The 26,556-nt window shown below is 53.7% G+C and overlaps 1 protein-coding gene across 3 annotated transcripts; it reads left to right on the top strand.

Moving 5' to 3' along the window:
* Positions 1-190: 190 nt before the first annotated feature.
* On the top strand, positions 191-21,252 carry LOC133234384 (coiled-coil domain-containing protein 33-like). Of its 3 annotated transcripts, none has more exons than XM_061394866.1 (3): positions 192-1,168; positions 5,920-6,011; positions 7,562-8,073. In XM_061394866.1, exons 1-3 carry the CDS (start codon positions 1,153-1,155, stop codon positions 7,727-7,729), a joined length of 276 nt encoding a protein of 91 aa, XP_061250850.1. In that variant the 5' UTR covers positions 192-1,152; the 3' UTR covers positions 7,730-8,073. The 3 variants fall into 3 exon arrangements, 1 of the variants encoding a protein (XP_061250850.1); XR_009732122.1 differs by lacking the exon at positions 5,920-6,011 and adding an exon at positions 20,959-21,252 and having other exon boundaries at positions 198-1,168; positions 7,562-7,894; XR_009732121.1 differs by lacking the exon at positions 5,920-6,011 and having other exon boundaries at positions 191-1,168.
* The last annotated feature ends 5,304 nt before the right edge of the window (positions 21,253-26,556 follow it).

The following is a 26,556-nucleotide window of genomic DNA, read 5'->3' as shown; positions in this document are numbered from 1 at the left end:
CCTTTGCTAGTCCAGGATTCCTGGTCATCCTTTGAGGCCAATTCAGACCTTGCCTCCCCATGGAGCAGACCCCACCCAAGGGTCAGTCACTCCTCATTCTGCCATCTCATAGTGGCAGAACCATGCCTGACATGTGGTAAGTGCTTGACAAAAAGTTATTATTTTTGTAACCATTTCTTGTGGAGTTCAGAGTTGGGTTAGTCATAACCTTTGGTTCATGCTCTAGAACCATTGTTGACCTGTACATGCCCTCTTTAGTCATTTGTTTTTAAGAATATAATGAACACTCATGAACTGGCCACCCATTCTAAGAGACAAGGTTACAATAACACATCCACCTATTTCCCATTCTCTCCCCCATCTTCCCACCCACCCTCCAAGAGGAAACCATTCTCCTGAACTTTGTGTTTATTATTATTAAACAAACAAAAGACCATAGGCATCCACAGAGGCAGGATGGCTGCAGATTCACTAACAGAAATAGCTGTTTTCCCAATTGAGTTGCAACTTCCTTGCCGGCAGCGGCGGGGTTTCCTCCTTTCCTGCAGAGCGGTCAGCATGTGGCTGGGTACACAGAACCATCGGTGAATCTTGGTTGGTGGGCTGTTTGGGGTCCCAAGGGCAGGAAGGATGAGGACTGAATGCTGGAGAGCAGCTCCAAGAATAGGGGGAAGGGCTTCTGATTGCCCTGCACTGCCCCTGCCAGGGGTCTGTGTGACTTCTGCCTGCCCTCTGAGGTCACAGTACTGCCCAGGTGACCCAGCTGGGTGCAAAAGCCCACTGCTTTTCCAGGTCTGAGCAGAGAGAGGGCCACTCCTGTCTTTACCTTCTGGGGGTGCCAAGAGCCAGTTGCCCAGCTGCTGACCCTGCCCAGCTGGCCATGACCCAGAGCCCCCAGGGCGCCTCTGCTTACAGAATGTCTCCCTGCTGAGAAAGCCCCAGACCCCTGCCCTCCCCCTTCACCTGCCCAGGTCCCAGAGCCTGTGTCTGGCACCCCTGAGACCACCTTGACATTCCATAATGTTAGCCAACCGCAAGACTCCCAGGTGCCCAGGCTAGCTGTCTGGGCAGGATTGATCACCCAACGATACCAGGTACTGGTCCCCAAGATTGTCAAACAAGGCCAAACACTCCTGCCCCCAAGAGGATGGTATGGTAAAAGAGAAAGGTGAGACCTGAGGGTACGGGGTGTGCACCCGCATGAACTCATCTCTCCTAGAGTTCTTTGTTTCCTTTGCTCCTGAATCACAACAGAAGCTTCCTTTCTCTGGACATGGGTTTTCGTAACTGTGAAATGGGGATGGAAGTGGGTTTGGTGACTTTTCCAGGTGAGGTTCCTAGACTCCTCGAACACGTGGGATCTGAAATGAGGTGCACACGCAGGTGTTACCAGCGCAGTCTGGTGATTTTTGCCTGTCTCCTCGTAACCCAGAGAGAAACACAGCTTGAAATGAGTATGTCACCTCCCCTCCACACACACACACACACACACACACACACAGTCTAAAAAGGAGTCTCTGCTTTCTTGTTGCTGGGGGTCACAGAGGCTCAGAGAGCCTGCTGCGATGGTTCATCATCATCCTCCAAGATCTTCCGGGAGACTTTCAGGCTGCTGCCCTGGCAGTGCACATGCCCCACTGCTCCACAGCCTCCCAGCCCTGACGCAGCCCTCTCCCTCAGCCCCAAATGCTTCAGTGCCTGGAGAGGAGGGATTTTTGTCCTTTTCAGTCACTGTAGAACAGTGACTGATACATAGTAGGTGCGTAGTGACTCTGACCGAGGAGACGACCTCACCGTGTTCACTGGCAAGCCCACGCCCTTCACTGTGTCACTTAGCAAAGGCGTACAGGGACTTGCTAACTCGGGAGCACTCTTTTTGTAGTTACACTCTTAGGTCAAATAAACCAGACGGCTAAGGGTACCCAGACCCCAGTGCGGTTTCTACTTTATTACCCTTGACTCTGGTGTCTCTGGTTCCTGGTGTTCTCTACCCCCAGCTGGTTCCTCCTCTTGGCTCCACTCTCCCCCTTTAAGCCTCCTTCTGGAATGTCACCACAACTGCCCTGAACTGCCACCTGGTTCCAGAAGCTCATTTCCACCTGTGCCCCCCAACTGGATTTGGGGATCTCAGGAACCCTAAGAAGGAGCCAGATGTGTTTTATTTGGTTCACAGCTTTGGGAAACATTTCTGATAGTTGGCTAGAACCCCCTATAAGGAGGTCTGTAATATACATAATCACATGCCCCATATTAATAATACATACTAGTATTTTTTTGTGTATCCTCCATTCATGTTTTTTCTGATATGGTAATGTTTATAGGTTTCAGTGTTCTTTGGGCATTAGGGATATCATCCTTTTATATATACTGCAGATACTACCTCATTTGTCTTTTCTCTTTTTTGCATTGTGGTGAATTTTGCACCATTATAGAAGATGATATGGATTTTTAAAATTTATTTTATTGTTTGGCTGCACTGGGTCTTCACTGCTGAGCACGGCTTTCTCCAGTTTCAGGGAGCGGGGACTCCTCTCTAGTAGGGGTGAGCCGGCTTCTCACTGCGGTGGCTTCTTTTGTTGCAGAGCAAGCAAGGGCTCTAGGGCCTCAGGTTTCTTAGTTGTAGAACATGGGCTTAGGCATGTGTGTGATCTTCTGGGACCAGGGATCGAACCTATGTCCCCTGCATTGACAGGCAGATTCTTAACCACTGGATGACCAGGGAAGTCCCCTGGTATGGATTTTTATTTATTTTTTTAAAATATAAATTTATTTATTTTAATTGGAGGTTAATTACTTTACAATATTGTATTGGTTTTGCCATACATCAACATGAATCCACCACAGGTATACACTTGTTCCCCATCCCGAAACCCCCCTCCCTCCTGGATTTTTAATATAATCAATCTATCAGTCCCTTTCTTTATGATTGTTGGCTTCTGTGTCCTTTTGAAAAACCTCTCCTGCTCCAAGCGCCACAACTCCTTCTGTTAGTACCGTTTGCTGATACTGGCTACTCAGGTTATGAGCCCGCATGAGTAGACACATTGTGGTTCAGAGAAATCATGTCACCTCCAAAGAACAGCTGGTGAGAGCAGAGTAGAGACAGAGGATGTGGAGGTGGATGGATCCTGGTTCCATTTCCGGCTCTGTGCCTATGAGCTAAGCTGTGCACTTCAGTGAAAGGCCTTTTGTGTCCCTGAGCCTGCCTCCTGTCCTATTAAAAGGGCCTCACCATGACCGTCATAACTCCCAGGCAAGTTTAAATACTGAAATGAGAAGGAACACAAGGGGCATTTTTAACTCCAAGCCCTTGTGATGCAGCTGGAGAAACAGAGGCCCCTGGAGTGAATCAGCCCAAATGACTGATCAGGGGCATTCCTCCCATCCCTCCTGGCCCAGCATCCCCTCCTCTTGCCCCAGTCAGACCCTCTCCAGTGGCATGGCTTTCAGGTCCAGGGATATCCTGGAGGGTGGAACTTGCCTTCCTTGCTTCCCATGGCCTCCCAGATTGCTGGGGCAGAGGAGTGATCAGGGGAGGTTGGAAATCTGTCTCCTTCCACCTTCCTCCCCACCAGAACCAATTTAAGTGCCAGCCACATAGACCATTAACTGCTTCACTGCTGGTGCAATCTTCCTACCCCCACCTTGTCCCTTCCCTCCACCACACACATCCCCAAATGCCCTGAGCAATGGGCAGTCACAGGTCCCTCAGGACATCTGCCGGCTAATCCTGGCTTACTGAGGGCATGACAGACTGTCTGGAGGGTGAGATACTAGAATTAGCAATTTCTGAGCCTGCCCACATGCTGGAGCCCAGTGGTGGAGCAGAGAGAGCTGTGCTTTGGCATCAGGCAGGTTTGGGTTCTCATAACCCAGCCCTGCCAGTACAGGCTGAGTGGCCTTGGATGCTAGTGAACCCACCTGCCAATGCAGGAGGCATAAGAGATGGCGGTTCAATCCCTGGGTCAGGAAGATCCCCTGGAGGAGGGCATGGCAACCCACTCCAGGATTCTTGCCTAGAGAATCCCACGGACAGAGGAGCCTGGTAGGCTATAGTCCATAGGGTTGCAAAGAGTCAGACACACTGAAGCAATTTAGCATGCATGCGAACCAGCCAAACCTCTGCCTATAAATCCTGCCTACTGATTTCTGCACCCTGGCAGTGTTGGGTGAGTTAACAGGGAGCAAGCCAATGGTGAGTGTGTATCCAGCTCTGCCCCCTGGCCTATAGGAAGTGTCTTCAGGGGACGTGAATTCCCTCCCCAGGGCTCAGCTCATCCTCACAGAGGGGTTTGTAGGATCTGAGACTTAGTTTAATCATCAGTTCACTTCCCTACATGGAACCCAGCATGTGGACATTTCCTATTCCCTGATAAAGTCTCCAGTGTAGGCCTGGGAAGGGCGGGAGGTGGGGAAGGCCTTGATCCCGATACAGGCACACATCTGAGGGAAGAGGGGAAGGCAGAAAGGTTGGCCCACTGTGCCTCCTCCAGGTCCTGCTTGATGCCAGGCCTTGGGCATGAGCGGTTCTTGCCAACCCCACTGCAAGCTTTATTTCCCGAATGGCTGTCCAGAGGAGAGGCACCGAGGATGCAGAGGACATAGAGAGGCACCACGCACGGCCTGGTCTGCAAAATGCCTGGCCAGACTTGGGGTTGCTGGGAAGTCAGTGAAAGCCCCTGGGCAACTGCCATGCTGTTGGGCGCTCACTTCTGGGGAACTCGGGAGCTCATGACAGCCACGAGGGCACTGGAGCTACCATCCTAGGCAGTTCCTGGGAATCTGGGAGTGAGAGGGACGTTAAGTCACCTCTCCTCACCTCACCACAGGAACCTTAGGCCAAATCATTGGGAGAACTGAATTACCAATGGTTCCGGACATCCCCATTGACCGGGTGGGAAAATTAAGGCTCAGAGGGGTTTCCCAAAGAGCTGGGAACATGGATGGGTTGAAACCTAGGTCTCTCAATCCCTGGGCTGCTTGTCTTGCTCCTGGATCACCACACCAGGTCAAACCTGCTGGGGAGTGAGTGGGTTATGGGGCGTGCAATGAGGGTGGAATACTGATCTATGAGCCTGGGAGTGGCTCTGCAGCTGTTTCTCCTCCTTTCCCCCTCCACCTGGCAGGAGTTCCTTCTGAGTACACCCTCCCGCCTCCTCCTCAGCCCTGGCTTGGCAGAGGAATAAGGGAGGGAGGGGAGGGTTACCTCTGCAGCCGGTGATGGCTCCTGCTGGGTCCTGGGTTGGGGGAGGGGCTCCTCAGAGGAAAGGAAGGAGAGTCTCTGTAGGGCGGGGGAGGGAGGTGCTCTCACCTCCCAATTAGTCACCTTGTTAGGCAAGGACCACAGCCTGTACCAGGAAGGCCTCTCTGATAAAGAGTCAGATGTGCAGGAAGTGAGGGAACAAGCCACAGAAATGGATTTGTAGGGAAGAGCAGTCCAGACAAAAGGGACAGCCAGAGCCAAGCCTGGGAGGCAAAAGCCAGCTTGGAGGGTGTGAGAGATTGCTAGAAGGCCAGCATGGCTAGGGCGAGTGGGCAAGGGGCTCGGGGATGAGACAAGGTCAGTTTCCTGGACCAGAGTGCAATCCTTACAGGCCATGGTGCGGCTGTGTGGGAAACCAGGAGCTACTGCAGGAGCTAGAGCAGAGAAGTGGCGTCTGGTTGAAACTGGCAGAGGATCGCTCTGGCTGTTCCTGAGAGGGGGCAGGGTGGAGGGAGGGCCAGAAGGAACAAGAAAGCGATGAGGAGGCGAGTGCAGGAATCCCATGTCTCAGACCCAAGTGGAGATGGTGTGAAGGGATCCAATTCCAGATGCGGTTTGAAGGTAGAGCTGGCAGGACATGCTGATGGATTGGAGTGGCACTAGGAGCTGCATGAAATCACAGCCGTAAAAGCCCTTCCCTTTCTCTCTGCCTGGAGACTTCCCACAGCCAGGAGCAAATGTGCCCAAGACCCCCAGGCTCAAAGGGAGAGCAGTGTCTGGGGAACCTGGGCCCTCACAGAGGAAGCAGGTAAGTGTCAGACAGGCTGTTCCAAGCACTCATTGTCACATTAGGGAAACTGATTCTCAGAGCACACGTGGCCTTGTTTCCTGCCGTAATGAGAGGCAGAGTTGGTTTAAACCCAGCCTTTCCAGCACTCAGTGCTCATCAGGACAGAGGGAGCCAGGGAACCCAGCCTGCCTAGGCTGCCATCAGCACAAAGCCTGCCTAGGACATGTCCTTGCTTTTCTGAGTCAGTGTCTCACATCATTCTTGATGGTCTCCGTGGACATTTCGCCCTTTGAGGACTCCTCCTCCCCTGCCATGGCCTGCCTTGGAATGCAGGTCTGATAATTCAAGTTTCCCACATAAGATGGTCAGCCCCCAGTTCCCTCTGTATCCCCACAGGACCCCATCTCCAACCTGAGGAGGTCCACTGCCTGTCCCCCAGGACCAGGGGGGCCTCTCACATCAGCTGGTGCTGATGAATTAGCGAGAGGGACATAAGGTAGTGGTGGGGGGCACCTCTTGCCAGATGAGGTTTAATCTGGGTCAACTGTGTCAACCCCAGGCCCTGGGAAAGAGGGCCAGGCTGTCCGTGCCAAGGAACTGACAAGGACTGGACCCCCCAACTACAGCAGCCCGAGGGATGAACATCCCAACCACAGCAACCTCACGTCCGTACCCTGACTCTGCCACCTTCCGTGGACTCCCCACTGCCTCCAGAGTCAAACTGAGGCTGCCCTGGGCCTCAGGAAGCTCCTCCCCTTCCCACTTTGCCCTCTTTGTCCTCAGCTCAGGGTTCTGCTTTCTGCTCGTGAATCCACAGAATGCTGAGCTGTTGAGCCCCTGCATGTGCAAGCCCCTTCTTGGGGCAACCAGCCTAGAGACCCCACGTGCGGGCAGGCGCCTCTCCTCCTCCCTGGCCCACAGGGTTATCTGGGTAGAAGATGGATGAGGCATTTGGGAAAGGCACATTCGTTCATCTCCATTTAGTTCTTTGGGTGACTTCATGGATGTGGATAATCCTTTGTAACCTAAAAAGTGCTGGACTTTCCTGGTGGTCCAGTGGTTGAGACTCTGAGCTCCCAATGCAGGGGGCACAGGTTCAATCCTGGTCAGGGAACTAGATCTCGCATGCTGCAACTGAGACCCGGCACAGCCAAATAAATAAATATTCTAAAAAAATATAAAGCGCGATGCACAGGTGGGACCTGGGGTGACAGGATGGACTAGGGTGAAGTTACAGGAGAGAGCAAAGAGGGCCAATCACCAGAATCTCAAAAGCAGGCAGGATTTCGAAATTACAGACACGGGTACCAGTAAAAGCAAAGGCTTGGAAGTGGGACTGGCTTATCTCATTCTATAGGAAGTGCTGGATCAGGACTAGGGGAGGCAAGAGGAAGGTAGAGATGTGGAGGGTGGGACAGAGGTACAGAGGAAAAGGGGTCAAAGTTGACTGCCCCTGTAGTTGCAGACTGGGTATGAGGATGACAGAGGGAAGCAGTTACTCGGACAAGAGGCAATAAAGTGAGGTGACCACCCTGGAAGAGGCCACTCAGCCCCGGCTTTCTCCACAGGTCACTGAGGGCCCAGAAGATCCCATGAATACCTCCCAGAAGTTGGACCCTGTCATCAGCCACCTGGCTCCCCCTCATAAGGAGGCCACTGCGGTCACTCTCCATGGGGCCACCAACCTTCCCACCTGCAAGAATGGCTCTGCACCATGGCCCTACGTGGTAGTATAAGTAGCTGGTTGAGAGCAGCGTCAGGGATGGTGTGTGGCCTGGAGCAGAAACCAGCGTGTGGATATTTGGGATATGAGCACCCAAAGATTCAGGAATGGAACTGTGACACCCAGAGAGGAAAGAAGGCCAAGTGTGAATCACCCAGGGACTGTGGGCTCTGCAGAGGTGAGGTTTCACATCTTCCCTGCTGTGCGGGAAGCTGCTCACCAGGGCTGGGGAGGAGGGAAGAGCCACTCCTGGATCTCACAACCACCAGGGTTTGGCCACAAATCGACCCCCAGATGCAGAGACCTGGGCTGGACTCAGTGGGAGGTGATGGTCAAAGTAAGGAGAAAGCCTAAGGCCTACCTCTCCCAGCCTCTTAGTGCTCCGTCTTACCATGCCCACTCCTGGGGTAAGGGCCCCATGACCATCCTCCTCCTCGGTCCCCATCACTTCTTGCGTACGTGTGTCGTGCTCAGTCATGTCTGACTCTTTGCAACCCCTTGATCCCATGGACAATAGCCCGCCAGACTCCTCTGTCCATGGCATTCTCCAGGCAAGAATACTGGAGTGGATCACCATTTCCTACTCCAGGGGATCTTCCTGACTCAGGGATCGAAGCTGTGTCTCTTGTGATTCCTGAATTGGCAGGCAGATTCTTTACCACCAGCGCCACCTTCTTTGGTCATTTCTATTATGGGGCTTTCCTGGTTCCTTCTGATCCCTTAATGCATGCTCCCCTCCAACCAGCTGGAGTCGGGAAGCATGCTTCTCACAGCCTGGTATCCGAGCAAGACCTGCCATGTCATGTCCACTGCATGCTTCCTGGACCTCACTTCAGCTGGAAGGGCATCAAGGGGTGAAAGAGTCTCCATCCAACCAAACTTCTATATGGATAGGGGGAGGGTAGCATCTGCTCAGTCTTGATTATAAAGCATGTGCAGTAACCCCTCCATGAACTTGCTATCCCTTAGCCCCTCTGTAGACAATGGGAGCCCTTAGGCCTCCCCACCAGGCTACCTACCCCTCCCCTCCTGCAGGCTTTGCCCACGTTTCCTTTGGGTGAGTGCCTACCCCAGCTGAAATCCACCTTCAGAGCCTGGTTTGTGTGCCTCCCCCTCCGGGCACTCACCCCAGCTGAGCTGTCCCTGCTTTGGGACCCACAGCAGTGGCAACATTGGTCTGACATACTTTATATAAACAAAATTAGGTGCTGCTCCTCTGTCCCTCACACTGGGCTTTCCAAGAACAGACCCACTCTCCCCCTCTCCATTTCCCTAACAATATGCCCAGTAGAGGCCTGAGCAGACTTAGGGGTCAAGGAATACTTGGGCAAACATCCTAGGTTACTATGACAACAAGCCGGCCACAGGCACCCACATAGAGTGGGACAGAGGATAAGCTGGAGCCCAACAGGTGACACGCTTGTCTCAAAAGCCAGCCGGGTTTCCACTGCCCAGCTCCTCCGCCCGCCCCGCCCCCCTCCATTTCCGTGGTAAGGAAGGACAGGTGGCTGGGAGCAGGCTTGGCGGGGAGCTCCCTTTTCCCCTCCGCTATTTCCATAAACCAATTATCGCCGATCATCTCGGGAGATTGAGGCCCTGCCTATCACCGATCCAGTTTGGGCGGCGGGGCGGGGAGCTGGGCGGCCCAGGGCTCCGCGACCCGTGCCGGCACCCGGTTGCCATGGGAACGCGCAGTGGGAGCCAAGCGGCGGCCCGGTGAAGGGTGCGGAGGGGTGGAAGGGGGTAGCGGGGGAGCGCATCGCTGCACCCATCTCCCCCCAGAGAGGGGGCAGGAAGCAGGGCCTGGGCGAGCCTGCAGCCTGCGTTCCAGGGCTCCAGGCGGCGGAGCTGCCAGCAGCCGCGGGGGTGCTAATGAGATGCAAATACAAGCAGAAGTGGGGGCTTCTGAGAAAGAAGGCCCAGCTGTCAGAACCTGAAAGGGGCTTTCAGTGCGAGCCCCCGGCACCAGGCAGGAACCCCAGAGGGAGGACTGGGACCCTCAGAAGCCCTACACCCCGAAAAGAATACGTATCTGCCATGAATATTTCAATGCTTGAAATATATATTGTATGTTTAATATATACTAAATCATATTATATAATATATTGAGTATATATGGAATTTTATGTTCTTTCAAAGTTGTTTTTTTTTTTTTTTTCCCTCAGCTTTTTGTTGCCTTGTTTTGGTGCCCTCTCCTCGATTCCTGGCTTAGTTCCCTACTTTCTGCCATCCCATTGGTCTCACCTAAGAAAGGGAATATGGTCCTTGGGGTTCCTACCTCTGTCTGGTTCCCTCCTCCTCTCTGAGTGGTTGCAATCCCAGCACGCAGGTCCATTTTGGGGCCAGAGAGGTGGGGGGCAGTGAGAGCACCCTAAAGCCATTCACTCACTCAACTCATTAGTGAGGAGCAGAATAGGTAGGGTTCAGGTCCAAAGATGGGGCCTTGCTAGTCTGGGGTTTAGCCACTTCCCTCCATCATGAAGGCTCTAGCCTTGAGAAAATCTAGTAATAGAGTGTGTCCCCCAGTGGTGGCTCTGCCAGACCAACAGGTCCGCTTGGCTTATCTTGTGGTTGGTTCTGCCTCTTTCCAGCTGAGCCATTGACCTGCTTCCAATCTGACCCCACTTCTTCACTGAAATGTTGTTCAGTCACCAAGTTGGGTCTGACTCTTTGCCACCCCATGGACTGTAGCACACCAGGCTTTCCTGTCCCTCACCATCTCCTGGAGTTTGCCCAAGTTCATGTCCATTGAATCAGTGATGCCATCCAACCATAGCTTTGTTTAAAATCACCAGTAATCACCATGCCTAGCTCTCCATCCAATGGGGCTCATCTTCTGTAATCTCTTAGTGGCATTAGCCTCTCATGACCACTCATTCTGTTGGAAACCCTTCCTTGCCCTGGCTTCCAAGATGCCCTACTCTTATTTTCTTTGAAGAGTAACTCTTTATCTCATCTACAGGGAATTAAATGTTGGCTTGTTCCAGGTTTAAACCCAAGTTCTCTTGTTTCTCTATACTCTTTTCATGGAGCTCCTCCCCATCTTGGCATCAGTAATCACATTCTTTTCCCCCATTCAATCCACTGCCAAGTCGTGTCAGTTCTCCTGTGATCTTGGTTTTGGCTGCTCCTCTCCACCAGCTCCACCACCTTAGGCTACTGCACTGTTCACCTCTTGGTATATCTAACATGACCCTTTTTCAAACCCCCTTCAAAGGCAGGTTATCGTTTGATATAGTGGTGCCATAGTACCAGTGGAACTCTCTGATGCTTTCACGTTGCTCCCAAGGTAAAGAGAATTCTAGGCCCAACATGGTTAGGTCTTTGTCAGTCCCTCAAGCTCCCCAGCAGCATGATACCCCCCACTTCCTCCTGTCTGCTCCAGCCTGATGGACAAACATCTCTCAATTCTCTGAGCAGTCCCTCTTCCCTCTCTCACCAGGCCTTTGCACTCTCCCTCCCAAGAACATTCTATCCCCCCTCTTTGGATCTCAACTCAGTCATCACCTCCTCAAGGAAGCCCTCCCCACTTCCCAGACCAGGCCAGATCCTTATCTATTCCATGCTTCCATGGGACTATGTACTTCTCTAGTGTTGCCGCTGCAGTTTCGCATGTTTTATGTGCTTTGATGTGATTATTGACTTATTCTTCATCTGCACCTCCTCCCATTGTGCCCCACTAGTTCCATGAGCAAACCCCAAGTCTGTTTCCCTCCCCATCTTATCCCTACTTTCAACATAGTCTCTGGAGCTTAGGAAGCTCTAGATTAATAATTGTTGAATGAATGAATAAACAGATGAATGAATGAATCTGGCTGTATTTTGAGCATCTCCGTGATGTTGGGAAAGTTTACCTCTTGAAGCTGAATATCTCACCTGAGAACCTGCCCCAAAGGGCTGAAGAAATGGGGGAGCCAGACCACCATCTGGGAGATGCTGGCAGATATAAAGCCTTACATAGGGTGAGGGGATATCCTTAGTAGGAGTCACAGTGGGCACCTGAGACCTAGCAGAAGAAGCCACAGAGCAATGGAGAGAAGGCAAAATGGAATCAGGAAAACCCAGGGTCTAGCCCATGGCTCATGAATCCCTGTGTGACCCCAGGCTGGGCCCTGCCCCTCTCTGAGTCCTGGTCTTCCCATGGCCAGGATATAAGCCTTGGCACCCATGCTAGTTCCAGGCTTGCTGGGCTGGTTTGCTCTCTGGCCTGGTAAACACTCTCAGTTCCTTAGAGGCAACAAGAACTCCAGTTGTACCACCCAACAGATTACACCCCGAGGTCTGCTGGGCCAGTGGCCAGGCCCAGGGGCTCTCCTGAGTGGCTAGATTCAAGGCTCTGGGGTCTGAGCAGTGCCCAGCACCTGCCTCTCAGCTTGGCACAGAGAGACCTGCCTGACAGAGCACAGCAGGGACCAGGAAGACAGTGGCCCTGACAGGTGGGGAGTATCCCAGCATGCAGAGTGTGGGGACGGGACCAGCCAGGAGATGGCCTGCAGGGTTCTGACCCTTGGCCAAGGGCTGGATGGCTGGGCTGCCGGTTGGCAGCTGCTTCTGTGACTGCCTGCTGCCCAGAGCAGGGACAAAGCCAGTACTGGGAGGGGGAGGGCTGCTTCCTCTGTACACATGGAACAGGTTTGGTCCAGGCCAGGGTAAGAGAGACAGGGCACAGATCAGCCCAGTTAGTCATACTCATCAAATCTTGGGGGTTTTTTGGACAAGCCTGAGAGCTATGACTCTGGCCCCAGACTGAGCCTGACCCTGGTGACTAATTGAAGAAGCTATTCAAAGTAGGGCACTTTTGTCTAAGGTTCTAGTAAGAAAGGCAAGTTGAAGATAGTTATATTTTTCAAGTGTCTACCATATAACCGGGTCTTCCCTCATAGCTCAGTTGGTAAAGAATCTGCCTGCAATGCAGGAGACCTGGGTTGGATTCCAGGTTGGGAAGATCCTCTGGAGAAGGAAATGGCAACCCACTCCTGTATTCTCGCCTGGAGAATCTCCTGGACAGAGGCGCCTGGCAGGCTATAGTCCATGGGATCACAAGTGTTGGACATGACTTAGCAACTACACCACCACCACCATATACCTGTCAAATGGGCTAGGAGTGTGCGTGTGTTTGTGTGTATGTGTGTGTGATATTTAATCATCACTTGGTCTTGTTAAGTAGGTAACATTGTCCTTAGGTTACTAAGGCTCAGAGCATTTTCATGACTGCCCAACGTCACAGAACAAATGGGTATCCAAGCCAGGATTCCAAAATCCAAAATCTCTTTGCACTTCACTATCTGCCTTGATCTTCATGTAGCTGCTACCCTTGGAAGGTGATGTTGGTATCAGAGTCCCAGAATTGCAGAAAAGATCCAGTGACTAGTCTGAAGACCCTCCTGGGACTTGACTGCTCACATCTGCCTGTGTCCAGTGGTGGGCCTTGGCCAAGGGCCCCAGAGGGCAGAAATTTGGGCGAAGTGGGTGGAGGCCCAATATGACCCATAGGTGCCCCGGGAGCTTGTCTCAGCAGCCAGAGCATTGGACTTACAAAAATAACACTATAATAACAAAATTAATACAGTGACAGTGGTCACGTGAAGTAAAAAAGCAGCCCGCATTTGCTGGGCAGGTCCTACACTGAGCTCACTCAGCACTTGGTTCTCTGCGCATTCTGACTCTAACACAGCAGCCCAGGGAGGCCAGTCACACTGGCCCCATTTAATAATCAAGGAGGCCAAGACTTCGGGCAGTGAAGGGACTTGACTAAGATCACGTGGCTGGCCAGTGGGAGTGGAGCAGATGAAGAACACTGTCCCCATCTGGCCACCGGCCATTTGCTCTGGCAGAGGCCAAGCCTCCTTCCTTCCCAGCAGGATGCCCGTGGGAGAAGGCGCGTGATGGAGGAGAAGGCCCTGGAATCCTGAGTTTTATCTTCCCTAAAGGGCCTCCTGCCTATGCCACCGCCTGACCTACCTGCACCTGTTCCAAGTGACGTCAGTCCCCTGAGGCTCAGAGCCCAGAGATATAAACACAGCTGGCGTCAGTGTTTAAAAGGAGGTTGGCCGGAGACCCCCCCCAGCCAGACTGAAGCCACAGGGTTCTTTGTTCCTCCATCACTGCTGCCAAGGCCTCCTGAGGTCTTCTCACACTTGAAACTTTTATTCAAACCCCCAAAGCCTGAGTTCTCCCCCAGGGGTGCTGGAATCCCGGAGGGGCAGCCCAGAATGACAGAGTTTACCAACTGAGGCAAGTATTAGTGGAGTGATTTCAGGCGATGAGGCAGGCCGGGGGGAGGGGGCCTTCCTGGTGTCCTCACTGCATTAGACACAGGCTGTCTGCTCTGCTTATTTCTGAGCATGACCAAAACTGCTGACAGGACTCCTCCTTCCTCCCAGGACACCATGAGGAGCCCGGAGGCTTGATGCCCCATCCAGGCGTGGTTGGGCTTCGCTCTGCCCTCGCCTGGCCCCCCAGGTTTCAGGGTCACACGCCTGTACTCTAGCATCTATCGAAGAGAATGGGAGGCCACTGGGCAGGGAGCCAGGACTGGGGTTCCAACTCAGCTCCCTCTGCCATTGTGCTCTCCCGTCTCTGTCCTCTCCCATCCCTATACACACAGTGAGACTCCACCAGAAGGAATGGCACCAGGGATGGCACGGTCACAGCCCCTTCAAGGCCCATGCCAGTTAATAGGTACAGAAATCAGCCAGGTGTATGACATCTCACTCACCCCAGGCTACCCACCTCCACCCCAATTCTGGAGTGGTTAGAGCTCTCAATTTTTCAAGAGAAGGTGGGAATCCAGATTGTTGTATGAAATCAGCCAGTTTTTACAGGCAGAACGAGCGCCTCTGCTCAGTTGGCTCTGAGTCTCACCTCCTCATCTTCCCTTCCTGAATCCTCAGCCCACTTAGACTCAACCTCCGCATTCATTGTCACTGACCGCCCTGCTCTCCCAGGGGCCACAGAATTCCCCATGACTGCTCATCCTTTGAACAAGTCTGAGAGGCATCCCCCGCTTCTTTTTTAAAAAATATTTATTTATTTGACTGCACAGGGTCTTAGTTACAGCATGTGGGATCTACTTCCATGACTAGGGATTGAACCTGGGCTCCCTGCACTGGGAGTGTGGAGTCTTAGCCACTGGACCACCAGGGAAGCCCCAATCCCCACTTCTCGAAGCCCCTTCTTTCTTTGCTCCCAGGACACCTGGTGTCCTGATCCCCCTTTCTCTCTCTGCCCACTCCTTTGTGGGGCCCTTTCTCCCTGACCCTGTGACTGTCCATGCTCCCTGCTCAGTCCCAGACCCTCCCCTGCATCTCTACACTCCTGAGACATCTCCCCCACCCCAGACTACCCACCTCCACCCCAATTCTGGGGGTTCCAGAATGTTTGGGTCCAGTTCAGACCTTTCCAGCCCCTGGACCCACCAGTCAGTATATATTCTATGCCAGACTTAGTCTTCCCCAAACTGGCCTTCTCATCCCCTCCCCCTCTGGGGTTCACTGTCCATCCAGAAAACTGTGAGTTACAGAGACATTGTGAGTTACATTGTTGGGAGGAGCTGAGCTCACAGATGTTTAAAGGATGAGCCCGCACAATCAGTAGCCAGTCGTGCGTGCGTGCATGTGTACTAAGTCACTTCAGTTGTGCCTGACTCTTTGTGACCCCATGGACTGTAGCCCACCAGGCTCCTCTGTCCATGGAATTCTCCAGGCAAGAATACTGGAGTGGATTGCACGTCCTCCTCCAGGGGATCTTCCCTACCCAAGGATAGAACCTGCATTTCTTGTGTCTCCTGCTTTGGCAGGTGGGTTCTTTACCACAATTGCCACCTGGGAAGCCCTAGTAGGCAGTGAGGCCAGGACTCATGAGACCCACAACCCATGAGAGAATGCTCAGAAGGCTGAGGGGTTTTATCTCTGGGGAGGTGGGCTGCGGTCTCCCTCTTTCCTGGTCCTACAAAGTTGGAGACAGAGATGCGGCTGGCCCTGAGTGAGGGGAAGGGCTCATGGTCCTGACATTCTCCCACCCCATCTCTCATTTGCTGACTTCCCACTTAGTTCCAGGGCCTGTGGGGAGTGCCATGTGCATGCTGAGATGTCCTGTGGGTATTGGAAAAGTTGGACCTGGGGAACCAGACCATGGCTACGGTGGGGGGTGATCAAGATGGTCAGTGTGGCCAGGAGAACCAGGATTCAGGATCCAGCCCCAGGGCGCCACGCTGGGACAGAGAGGCCAGGGTCCAATCTGCACCAAGGATCTCAAAGCCCCAAGGCACCAGAACCTCAAGAGGTCCCAGCCCCCACGCTTCTGGATTAGAACTTGGGGTCTGAACTCTTCTCCTAGGCTAGAACTGCTTTTAGGGTGGTCCTGATGAGCTGCCCCGGGTTAAAGCAGGGTCCCAGCAGTCCAGGCTGAGGTCTGGGATAGCAGAGCTGGAGAGGAGGGGCTGCCTCTGTCTCCACGTGCTTTTCCAAGGGTCCGGCGCCCCTTTCTTCATGCCACAAACACTTGCTGGGACCCACTGTGCCCAGACTGGGAGCTGGGAACAATTGCAACTCTGACAAGGCAGATCCCTGTCCTCCAGGAGCTCACAGTCTAGTGGGGGGAGATGGAGTAATGAGTAGTAGATACCCTTCACTTGCCCTGTGCCCACAATCTCCCAAGGCAGAAGGCAGCTGAGCAGGCTCCAGGCCCCAGCACATAGGAACAGAACTCCTGAGGGAGGCTATCTCTTGGGAAGGGGGCAGGAGGCAGGCTCTGTGTCTCAAGTCATTTTTCTGAAGCTGGGAAGTTCACTTAAACGTCTGCCCACATTCTTTCTGCTCTGAAATGGCATCTGTGCGAAAGGGTATACTCAGAGGGAGTGTACAGAGAGACCCATCGAGAAGGATTCCAAGTCATGGTGGATCTTCCAGGGTTGTCTCTCCCAAGACTGTACTTTCCCAAGGAGACTGTCATGACATCCTTTAGGACATGGTGTTGACAGACAGCTGGGCCCTCTCTCCTCTGCCTGAGAAATGGGTCCCTCACCAAGCTAGGCCACAGGATTGGCCTCAGCTGGACATGCCAAGGGCTTCTCTGGTGGCTCAGATGGAGAAGAATCTGCCTGCAATGAGGGAGACCTGGGTTTGATCCCTGGGTCAGGAAGATTCCCTGGAGAAGGAAATGGCAACCCACTCCAGTATTCTTGCCTGGAGATTTCCATGGACAGAGGAGCTTGGTGGGCTACAGTCCATAGGGTCACCAGGAGTCGAATGTGACTGAGCAACTTTCACTTCAGACATTCCAAAGGTTTGCAGATGGCACAAACAGAGGCCCTTCTTTGCCCCTACCATCCCTTGCCTCAACAGAGACAAAAGGGGTCTCTGGAAAACAAGGAAATTCTTCCCAGGAAAGGATGAAGGACGTGATGGTGCCTGGTAGACTGGGACTTGAGTCTGGCTTTAGACCAGCCCCAAAGCTCTGTGGGCTCTGGTTTTCCTGTGGGCCATATGGAAAGACTATCCCTGCCTGGCTGCCTCCCTGAGCTGCCAGGGGGAGGGGTGCCTGTTGACCATAAGGGGCTCCCCTGAGAACAGCAGGGCTATTTCAGATGAAGTGTGGGTGGGGGTGTGGGGATCAGCATTCTTGTTTTACAGAAAGACTTCTTCCTTTGCCAGAGAGCTCATCTCAGAGTTTCTTGGAGTGTGCCATTTCTGATTTCCAGAGCAGTCCCTGCTGCCCACAGGAGAGTGCAGGGAAGGAACCACGCCCGTGCGGATGCCGAGATGACTGGCCCCCAGTTTACACCCCGCTTACACCTTCGATCCTCTAAATCAAGGCCCCCCTGTCGTGGTGTAGCACCATCAACAATTAGTGATGGTTCATTAGCATCCAATTAAGAAATGAAACCCAGGATGAGAGCCCATCACTTCGCTGAGAATAACAGCCCTGCTTATGCCTTAAGTGGCAGCCTTCCAGGAGCTCAGAACCCACAAGGATCAGATGCACTGGGAGCTGGGCGGGAGGAGGCAAGCATGAAGTGGGAGGGGGACATCATGGATGGGCTGTTATCTGGTGACGTGGGAGAGGCGAGAGAAGGAGATTCAGACTAGACACTCCCTGACTCGATCTCAGCTCCTCCTTCATGGAGCCTCTGAAAGCATCTTCTTGCCCAGCTATCCCTTGGCCAAGACCAGAGGTGTGAGGAGCAGGGGTTTTCCCTCTACCTGTCTGGCCTCAGAGGATGACCACATCTGGGTGTGGAGAGAAGGCTGGAGAGGGAATGAGGTCAGGGAAGACCACAAGCCTCGTTTTCCTCTCTGACTACTCCAACTCAGGCTCCCAATGCACTGACCTTAGAGAGGACCGCCAGCCCCTCTCCAGACCTGCCCATTGGCCTACAGCTCTTTGAGCCTCAAGCTCTATCCTCCAATTGGGAAGGTCCTCCTTTCCACCTGTTCAAGCCCTGCCTCCTCCAGGAAAGATTCCTTCCCTGGTCCATCTCAGGCAGGGTCAGAAACACAGGAATCCAGCCTCTGACCAGCCTGATCAGATGGCCATCTCTGCAGAGGCCAGCTCTTCCGTCCTGTCCACATTGTGTAAGACTGGGCCTCTGAGGCAGGAAGTGGTCATGGGGTTTGTCTGTGCCTTCCGGGGATGGGGGTGGCCCTGTGACCTGGGAACCCGGCTGCCTCTTGGGCTTCTGGAGGATGGGGGAGGCTGGCCTTCCTGGCTCAGAGGCCAGCACGGAGGGTCCGAAAAGAAGACAGTTTCCTTGTCTTCTCAGAACAGAATGAGGCCCAGTCATGGCACACCAGCATCTGGCTGCAGCAGTCTTCATCTGAACCTGTTTCCTCACCTCCCTCTAAGGTTCTCTGTGAGAGAGCAGCAGGGCTGTGGAGGACAGGCCAAAAGGTCACAAGACCTCCTCTGCCACCCATCCACCTACAGTTCTGCCCTCCACCACATCCTTCTCTATCTACCCAAGCACTTCCCTCCCCGGGGCTTCTGGGAATATCCCTCTGGTCTTTCAGGATTCGGGAGCCTGCCCATCCGGGACCCCAGCAGCCAGAGCAGGCCCACACTGGAGTGCTCCCCTTTCCCTTGATCCCCCAAGGGCTGCCCAGGGATTGGCACTCGGGTCAAGTCAGGTGGCTGACATCCTTCCAAAACCCCGCTTAGGAGGAGGCCAGACCGTGGCAGTTGTTCATCTTGAGGATTGTGGAAGACCGAGAGCACAGCCAGGGCAGGAGGTGGGCTGAGAGACACAGAGGCACCTTGAGGGCTAGTAGACTGGAGGCCGGGTATGAAGATCAGGCTCAGCATGTCACACAAACCTCTGGGGCAGTCTGTGTGTGCGCATGTGTCTGCGCGCACGCACTCGCACACACACACCCACACACGCACACATGTGCTTGTAATGGGAGAAGGGAAACTGAGGAGTCAGCGGAGGCTTCCTGAGCACAGGGACTTTGGCCCGTAGGTTTTCCCCTGAGGTATGTGCCCCGGAGGGCATTCGGCGGACAGTGGAGGCTGAGGAGGACCTCAGGGACTTGCCTGTTTCTCCCTCAGCACCCTGTGCCTTCTCGGAGCGCACCTCCATTCAGAGCTGAGGCCCCTGGAACCAGACGACACACTCCCCTTAGTTCTGGCCTCACGAAGCAAAGCAGAGTCCTTCTCCCCTCCCACTTGCAGCTGGCTGGACTTTGTCAAACACGCATGCACCCGCTCCAGCGCCCGGAGGGGTAGGCCGGATGGAGGCGGGCTTACATTTCCTGCAGTTTGGGACCCAGGACTACTGCACTGGGCCTCTGAACCCAACCCTGGTTCCATCCTGGGGTGGCTGCCCTGCTCCCATGGCTGGATGAAGTCTGAGCCCTGGGACAGTGGGCAGCAGCTGGCAGCTCCCCACGGGCCCCTGATAGAGCCAGACTAGGGCTTTAGGAATAGGGAGGGAAGGTTTCAAGCTTGCAGGAGGCCTGTGTGTGGAGGCAGGTCCCTGAGAGGTCCCCTGGGTGCTGAGACTGCACTGGGAGACCTGAACTCCATCGGAGGCCTGGGGGATATTAGAACGCAGCTTCTCTTGTGCGAGCTGGGGGCCCAGAGTGGGGACTGAAAGCCTGGAGTGAACTGGTTCCCTTCTGCAACTGTGTGAAGGATCAGAGGCCCCTCTAGCTCTCATTTCTAGAATAGCATCAAGACCAGGAGGAGTCAGATATGCCAGGAAAAGCCATTACCCTGACAGCCTCCCTCCACCTGCTAAAAGCCTCCATCCTTCCCCTGGGGCCTCACCCCTCCGGAGCTGTTTCTTCTCAGCTCACCTAGCTCTGCCCAACCTCAGTACTCCCACTGAGGGAGATGCTTGCTTAACCCTTTCTATACCTGAGCAGAGTCAGCACCAGCAGGCTCCCTTGGCCTTTTCCATTGCCCTTTCCTGTGTCTTTCCACCTGGAATTCCTCCTGCCAGATGCCCAGGAGCTTATGTAGAGGAGGGGAGGGGACAAGAGGCTGAAGACATCAGAAGGGTGGAAGACAGGCTGGAAAGTTGGGGTCATGGGTTAAAACCTGCATTGTGTCACTGCACTGCTGCAAATTAAGTTCATCACGCACCCGGTGGGTCTGTCCTCTCTTTGCTCAGGGAAGCCCCCAGGGGTGCAATACCACGTGCCCTGAAGGAGCAGGCTTGCCGTTTGGGTGGAGAAGGTCTGACTTCCTCCTGACACATGTCCTTACATCACTCCCTGCTCAGCGCTTCTGCCTCTCTGCTTCGCTCTGCCTTCTGTCCTCCGTGGAGCCTGGTTCCTGGTTCCCAGAGGAAGGGAGGCGTGGGGACCAGACTGAACAGGCGGCATGGGAGCTGGTGGGAGGCTGCTGAGAGCTCTGAGGCCTCCAACCTTGGGCCTGGCTGTCAGAGGGAGGACCAGAGCAGAGCGGCAGGAGGAGAGGTCCCAGTGTCACCCCTCAGTTAGCAGAGGCCACAGAGCTGGGAGGAAGGGGCTGAGGAGCACGGCAGGCTGGGCTCTACCGCCCCGCCAGCCTTTCTGCTGTCTCCTCTCCAGCCTGGCAGCCTCTCACATGCATATCCCTGGGCCTGAAGGACCTGCTTTTCAGGCATGGGGAGGTGATGGCCGTATGTGGCTAGGCACTGAGTCTGGGGGGCTCCAGGGTATTGCTCTATGGGCACCCCTTCATACCTCATTGCGGTGGCAGGGGGATCAGTACCAAAGCTTATTATACTTTCTTCCCTGTCCTGATAACCATCCTTAGAGGGAGTTGCTGCTTAGAGAAGAGGAAACTGGCTCAGAGAGGGGAGGTGCTCGGCCAGGAGAGAACTGTGGGCTTGAAACCACTTCGGCGTGACTCCAGAGCCTGTGCTCTTTGCATCGTTTGGTCACAGCAACCAGGGACCTCCTGTTGCAGACCAAGAGTTGGGAGTCAAGATGGAGAGACACCAGGTCAGGAGCAGCTAAAATTATGATAATTATTGCTACTATCATTATTGTTAACACTCTCGTGGTATTTAACAATGTCAGATATTTTACATGTATGAATTTTTGTCCACAACAACCCTGAATCACCACCCCCGCTTCACAGATGAAGGAAGTAAAGCCCAACAAGGTCATGAACCTTGCTCAAGGTCACACAGCTACTTAAGGATTGTGTGCTCAGTCATGTTGGACTCTTCGTGACCCCATGGACTGTAGCCCATCAGGCTCCTCTGTCCGTGGAATTCTCCAGGCAAGAATACTGGAGCAGGTTGCCATTTCCTCCTCCAGGGGATCTTTCCAACCGAGGGAGCAAACCTGTTTCCTGTGTCTTCTTCACTGACAGGCAGATTCTTTACCTCTGAGCCACCTGGGAAGCCCCGTACTTAAGGGTTAGTGCTGGGGTTTGGAGCCCATGTGGTCTGACTCCAGGGACCCTGTTGTCATCGACACCATGCCATACTACCTCTAGCTGAAGCAGAGGGAGGAGTCCTCAGCGGACCCCTGGAGCTTGGATACAGGACTCCCATATGAATGGGTGTCCATAGAGTAGAGCTGTAAAGGTTCGAAGGAAAGGTCCAGGCCCCTGTGTCACTCAAGTTGAGAGGACAGAGGGAGCAGTGAGGGCCAGGGCATCCCAGAGGGCTTCCTGGAGGAGAGGAGCATGCTGGGCTGGGAAGGATCTCAGGCTGGGGCTGCTAACACAGGGGCCGCATTGGCTCTGAGCTTCTGAGCTGACTCGCTTGCCCCACACTCTTTGTGGGGGCCTCTGCAGGTGGGGGCCAACGGTTGGTGAGGACACCATCTCTGCTTCCCACCCTGAGGTGCCATTTGATGCTTCTCCCTCCCGAGTGTGGTCCCCCTGCCAAGGTTCGCTTGGATGGTTCCTCACCCGTGATTGCTGCAGTTAATGTAGCAGCACCTGTTCCAGCCCTGAAATAATAACCTCCTCAACAGAAGAAGCATTAATTCCCTTACTGAACTGTTTGATGGCTCAGGATCTCAGGGCCGCTTATCCCAGATACCTGTGGGGTGCTCTGGGATGCAGAAGGCCCATGTTCCCGCCTCACCTCGGACCAGCCTGACCTTGCAGGACCTTGAGGGCTCATGGGCTTGAAACTCCTCACCACCCTCTGCCCTACCCCATGCCCAGCTCCAAGTGCCCAGCCCCGGGGCCCTGCACACAGTGGCTGCTGCAGAGGGCAGTGGTGTGTGTGCATTCCATTGGAAAGGTTCAGAGCCAGGGGAGCTGGGAGGATGAGGGTTAAAGGAGAGACCAAGCATGGGGGCACTGCACAGCTGCCCTGCCAAAGCCCCCCTCCCACCAGAACCTCAGAAGAGGGCCAGGAGAAAGGCATCTATGCACCCAGCTGCCTGATGGGCTGCCCTTACCTGGCAGGGGGCAGGAAGTCAGACAGACAAGGTGTTTCCCTCCAATTCTACCCCACCCTCAACCTTTGGTGCCTGGTCACCCGGGGAGGTAGGGCAGCCAAGGAGCAAGGCCTGGCGTTCCCTGGGCCCGGGCCGACATGAGTGTCTCTTCCTGGGAGGGAATGCTTCATGCTCTGTCCACCCTTTGCTCAGATTTATGGACAGTGGAGTCTGACAGTGGGAACAACAAGCAGGACCCCCTCCCTCTGACTCAGCCTGCTCCTCCTCTCCCCAGGAAAACCACGTCCAAGGGGACAAAGAACCAGAGTTCCAAGGCAGTCATGTCTGTGCCCTCAGAGCCCACCAAAGCCCGCATCTGGGGGGACACAGTCAAAGTGGAGATCCAAGCGGAGCATGTGGGGCATGAGGGGGAGGCGGGGCAGGTGGGGCTGGCGTGCTGGGGTGGAGTGCGAGGCAGAACCAGCCTCCCTCTCAACACAGCTGGAGATCACCTGAACATCTCCTTGAGCTCAGTTAAAAGCACTTTAGAGGAAAAGTCATAATGCTGTCATGCCTCATCTCCCCAGCCTGCTCGAAAAATGAGTTGTTCCACATAAATGAATTTTCCAGACAATGAAAGCTTATCTTTTTTACGACCGTTGTTATTATTTTCATGGTTGTTATTACCACCGTCTCCCACTGAAAGGCACATCACTGCTTCCTGGCGCGTCCCCGCACACTGCTCATTGGCTCACCCCTCCCCAGAGGAGCAGTACTGCTCCCGTTGCTGAGATGAGAACACTGAGATTCAGGGAGCTTATGTCACAGACTCAAGCTCAAGTGGTCGGTAAGGGGGGGAACCTCGGCCCAGGATTCCATGCTCTCAGTGGAGCTCCTGAGGTCCCCTGCTTCCCTGGAATGGCTGTGTTGTCCTGCCTCATCCTCCCCAGGCACTGTTCGCTGTCAGATAGTAGAATGTCTGTGCTTCCGAGGGTCGGGGGTCGTGTTCATAGAAGCTACCTAATAGTTCTCACTCCTTCACCCCCGGAAGCCTTTCTAGGCCCTGTGTTTTGGCAAATTCTGACACTGCAGGCAATTTAAGGCACCGAAGCACACACATATGGGCTTCCTGGGTGGCGCTAGTGGTAAAGAACCCACCTGCTAATGCAGGAGACAGAAGAGACATGGGTTTAATCCCTAGGTCGGGAAGATCCCCTGGAGAAGGGCACGGCAACCCACTCCAGTACTCTTGCCTGGAGAATCCCATGGACAGAGGGGCCTAGGGGGCTATAGTCCATAGGGTCCCAAAGAGTCGGACACAACTGAAGCAACTTAGCATGCACACACGCATGTACACACACATGTGTGCACACTTGTGTCTTCCATACTGGGGACCCATCTGATTTCCATTCTCAGGTGAGAGCTTAGGCTGGGCACACAGCAGTACTGACCGGCTGATGCCAGGACAACTGTGGGCACCAGCATCAGGCTGTTAGTGCAGACTTGCAGGTGCCTGTCTTATCTGGTCAGTCTCAGGTTCCCATTTGCAGGTGACCTACCCCAGAAGACAGGCCTTACTCCTCCCCTTGAAAACCTCGCCAGGGACTTAGACAGAGCTCCTTGTCTACCTCACAAAGATGGGCCCCCAGCTGCTAAAGATGGTGGAAAGGGAGAGAGGGAGAGGGTGAAGAGCAGCATCAGTAACAGGAGAAAGAAGCTGGTTCTAGGTCAAGCCCCAGGATTTTTCTTTTCTGCCTATAAAGGGATAAGTGGAGCTGCTGAGAAAATGTGGAAAAGGAGGAGAAATTGACCAAGGATCTCATGCATGTACACATGTATGCCTGTGTATGAACACCTACATGCTGGTTCATATGCATGTGTGAATACGCGCTTGTGCCTATAGGCATACACATCTGTGTGTCTTGTATGTATGGGTGCATTCACATGTCTGGCGGCAACAGTGTGTTATGTGTGCAGCTAGATCTATCTGGAAGCTGGTGTATGCCTGTTGGTACATAATGTATATAGTTTGTGTGTGTGTGTGTGTGTTTGTGTGTGTGTATACATCTGTGTGGCTGACAGGCTAACAGGTTGGGATGAGTAGACCTGGGCTGTGATCCTGCCCTGGGCTCTCCACATCTGGGGGGATTACAGGAAAGGGCATGATGAGTCAGTGACCTTGGGGCCCATCTGTGTAGCAGAGGGGAAAGCAGGATTCAGACAGGAGGGACAAGAGGTGGGGAGACCTTGTGGGAAGGCAGGGAGTATTCGCAGGAGCCTCTTTGCAGCCTGAAGGAGCTGGATGCTTGTTGGAACCTGGTTGGAACCGGTTGCTGTGGTGATATCTGCAGTGGGGGGTGGGGGAGATTGGGGGCCAGGCCAAGAGGTGGGGGAAGGGTGGGAGGTAGCTCAAGGATGTGTTAATGAAAAGCAAAGGGGAGTTGCAGACCCCGTGTCAGGGCCAGAGCAGGCTGGCGGCAGAAATGGCTTGTCGGCCACACAAAGGGAGCTGTAGGAGGCCAGAGGGGCACAATGCCCAGAAAAGAAGCTGATGAGGCGTGTTTGTAGCAAGGAGACAGGAACAGGGAGGATGGCTGTCCATTTTCCCCAATTACAGCTCATCTGCTGGCTGCCCACACAGAGCTCCAGAGATTGGGGAGGGGGGTGGTGAGAAATACAAGCACTCACCCCTTGTTTGGCCTCAGCAAATTCCAACTGGATTTGAGGACTCAGGGCCCATGGGTAATGGCCATGAGGGGCTTCAGGCTTCACAGCTACTCTTGTAACTTTGACTGGGAGCACTGGAATCCCCCAGCTGAGTGTTTTGAGTCTGCTCAGGGCTGGATGAGCATATGGAACACTACAGATGGTTAATGAGCAAGAAAAGGGTGACTGCTACAAGGAACACTTATTTGCTAAGAATTTTATGGGTTGGAAAACATATACCCCTTCCCTACAGCAGTTATTAGGAGAGGGACAGAGTTTTTCTTCTTTAAAGTATTAACATTTGCAGAGCAGGAACATGAAGCTCAGAGAGGTTAAGTAACTGGCTACAAGTCACAAAGCAAGTCAGTATGTTGGTACTAGAAACTAGGTCTACTGACTTCATCCCTTGCCTTACTCTACTTTCTTTTTTTTGTTTTAATAAATCACTTAAAAAGTGAAAGTATTCCTTGCTCAGTCATGTCCGACTCTGCAACTCCATGATCAGTAGCCCACCAGACTCTTCTGTCCATGGAATTCTCCAGGCAAGAATACTGGAGTGGGTGGCCATTCCCTTCTCCAGGGGATCTTCCCGACCCAGGAATTGAACCTTGTTCTCCTGGATTGCAGGTGGATTCTTTATTGTCTGGGCCAACAATGAAGCCCTATATTTCTGTTTTATTGCATTATTACTTTTCAGCTGTGCAACATATGGAATCTTAGTTTTCCAACCAGAGATGGAACCTGCACCCCCTGCAGTGGAAGTGCAGAGTCTTAACCACTGTACCACCAGAGAAGTCCCTTATTCTCCTTTCTTCGAGGCAGCTTCAAGTCCTTTCAGTGCCTACTTCCCCCTCTTTCCTTTGAGCATGAATCCCATATGGCCGGCTCTTGAGGGACTTTGGCAAGTGTCTTTCCCTTCCCGTGCATCCACGGTAGCTGTGGGAAGGAGGAAATAAGGAAGAGTAAGCAGCAAAGCTCTCAGCTCCTCCTCCACCCCCTCATCCAAATGACCCACTCAGCTCACGTGACCCAGCAGTGCTGTGCTCCCAGTGAGCCTGCAGGGCCGGCAGCTGTCCCTGGTGCTGAAACGTCCTTGTCTCAAGAAGAGAGGCAAAGGGCAAGGGGCTATCCAGAAATCTCCCTCCAGTATATCCATCCACCCCGATTCTCCCCTTTCCCATTCTCCTCTAGATCTCTCCTTTTTCTCCCTCCCTTCTCCATCCATTTATTTATTTCCTCCTTCCCCCTCTCCTCTTCTTCCTCAAATCATAGGTTTCCAGAGTGGGAAGATGACTCCAGGGTC

This window comes from Bos javanicus, chromosome 21 (assembly GCF_032452875.1).
Source record: "Bos javanicus breed banteng chromosome 21, ARS-OSU_banteng_1.0, whole genome shotgun sequence".
Lineage (NCBI taxonomy): Eukaryota > Metazoa > Chordata > Mammalia > Artiodactyla > Bovidae > Bos > Bos javanicus.
This window is presented reverse-complemented; position numbering and strand designations above follow the sequence as displayed.

What these genes read in the sequence shown, in the direction of transcription:
- LOC133234384 (XM_061394866.1), top strand. An exon ending in GGCCCTCACAGAGGAAGCAG is followed by an intron (nt 6,012 to 7,561) that starts GTAAGTGTCAGA and finishes CTTTCTCCACAG; the next exon opens with GTCACTGAGGGCCCAGAAGA.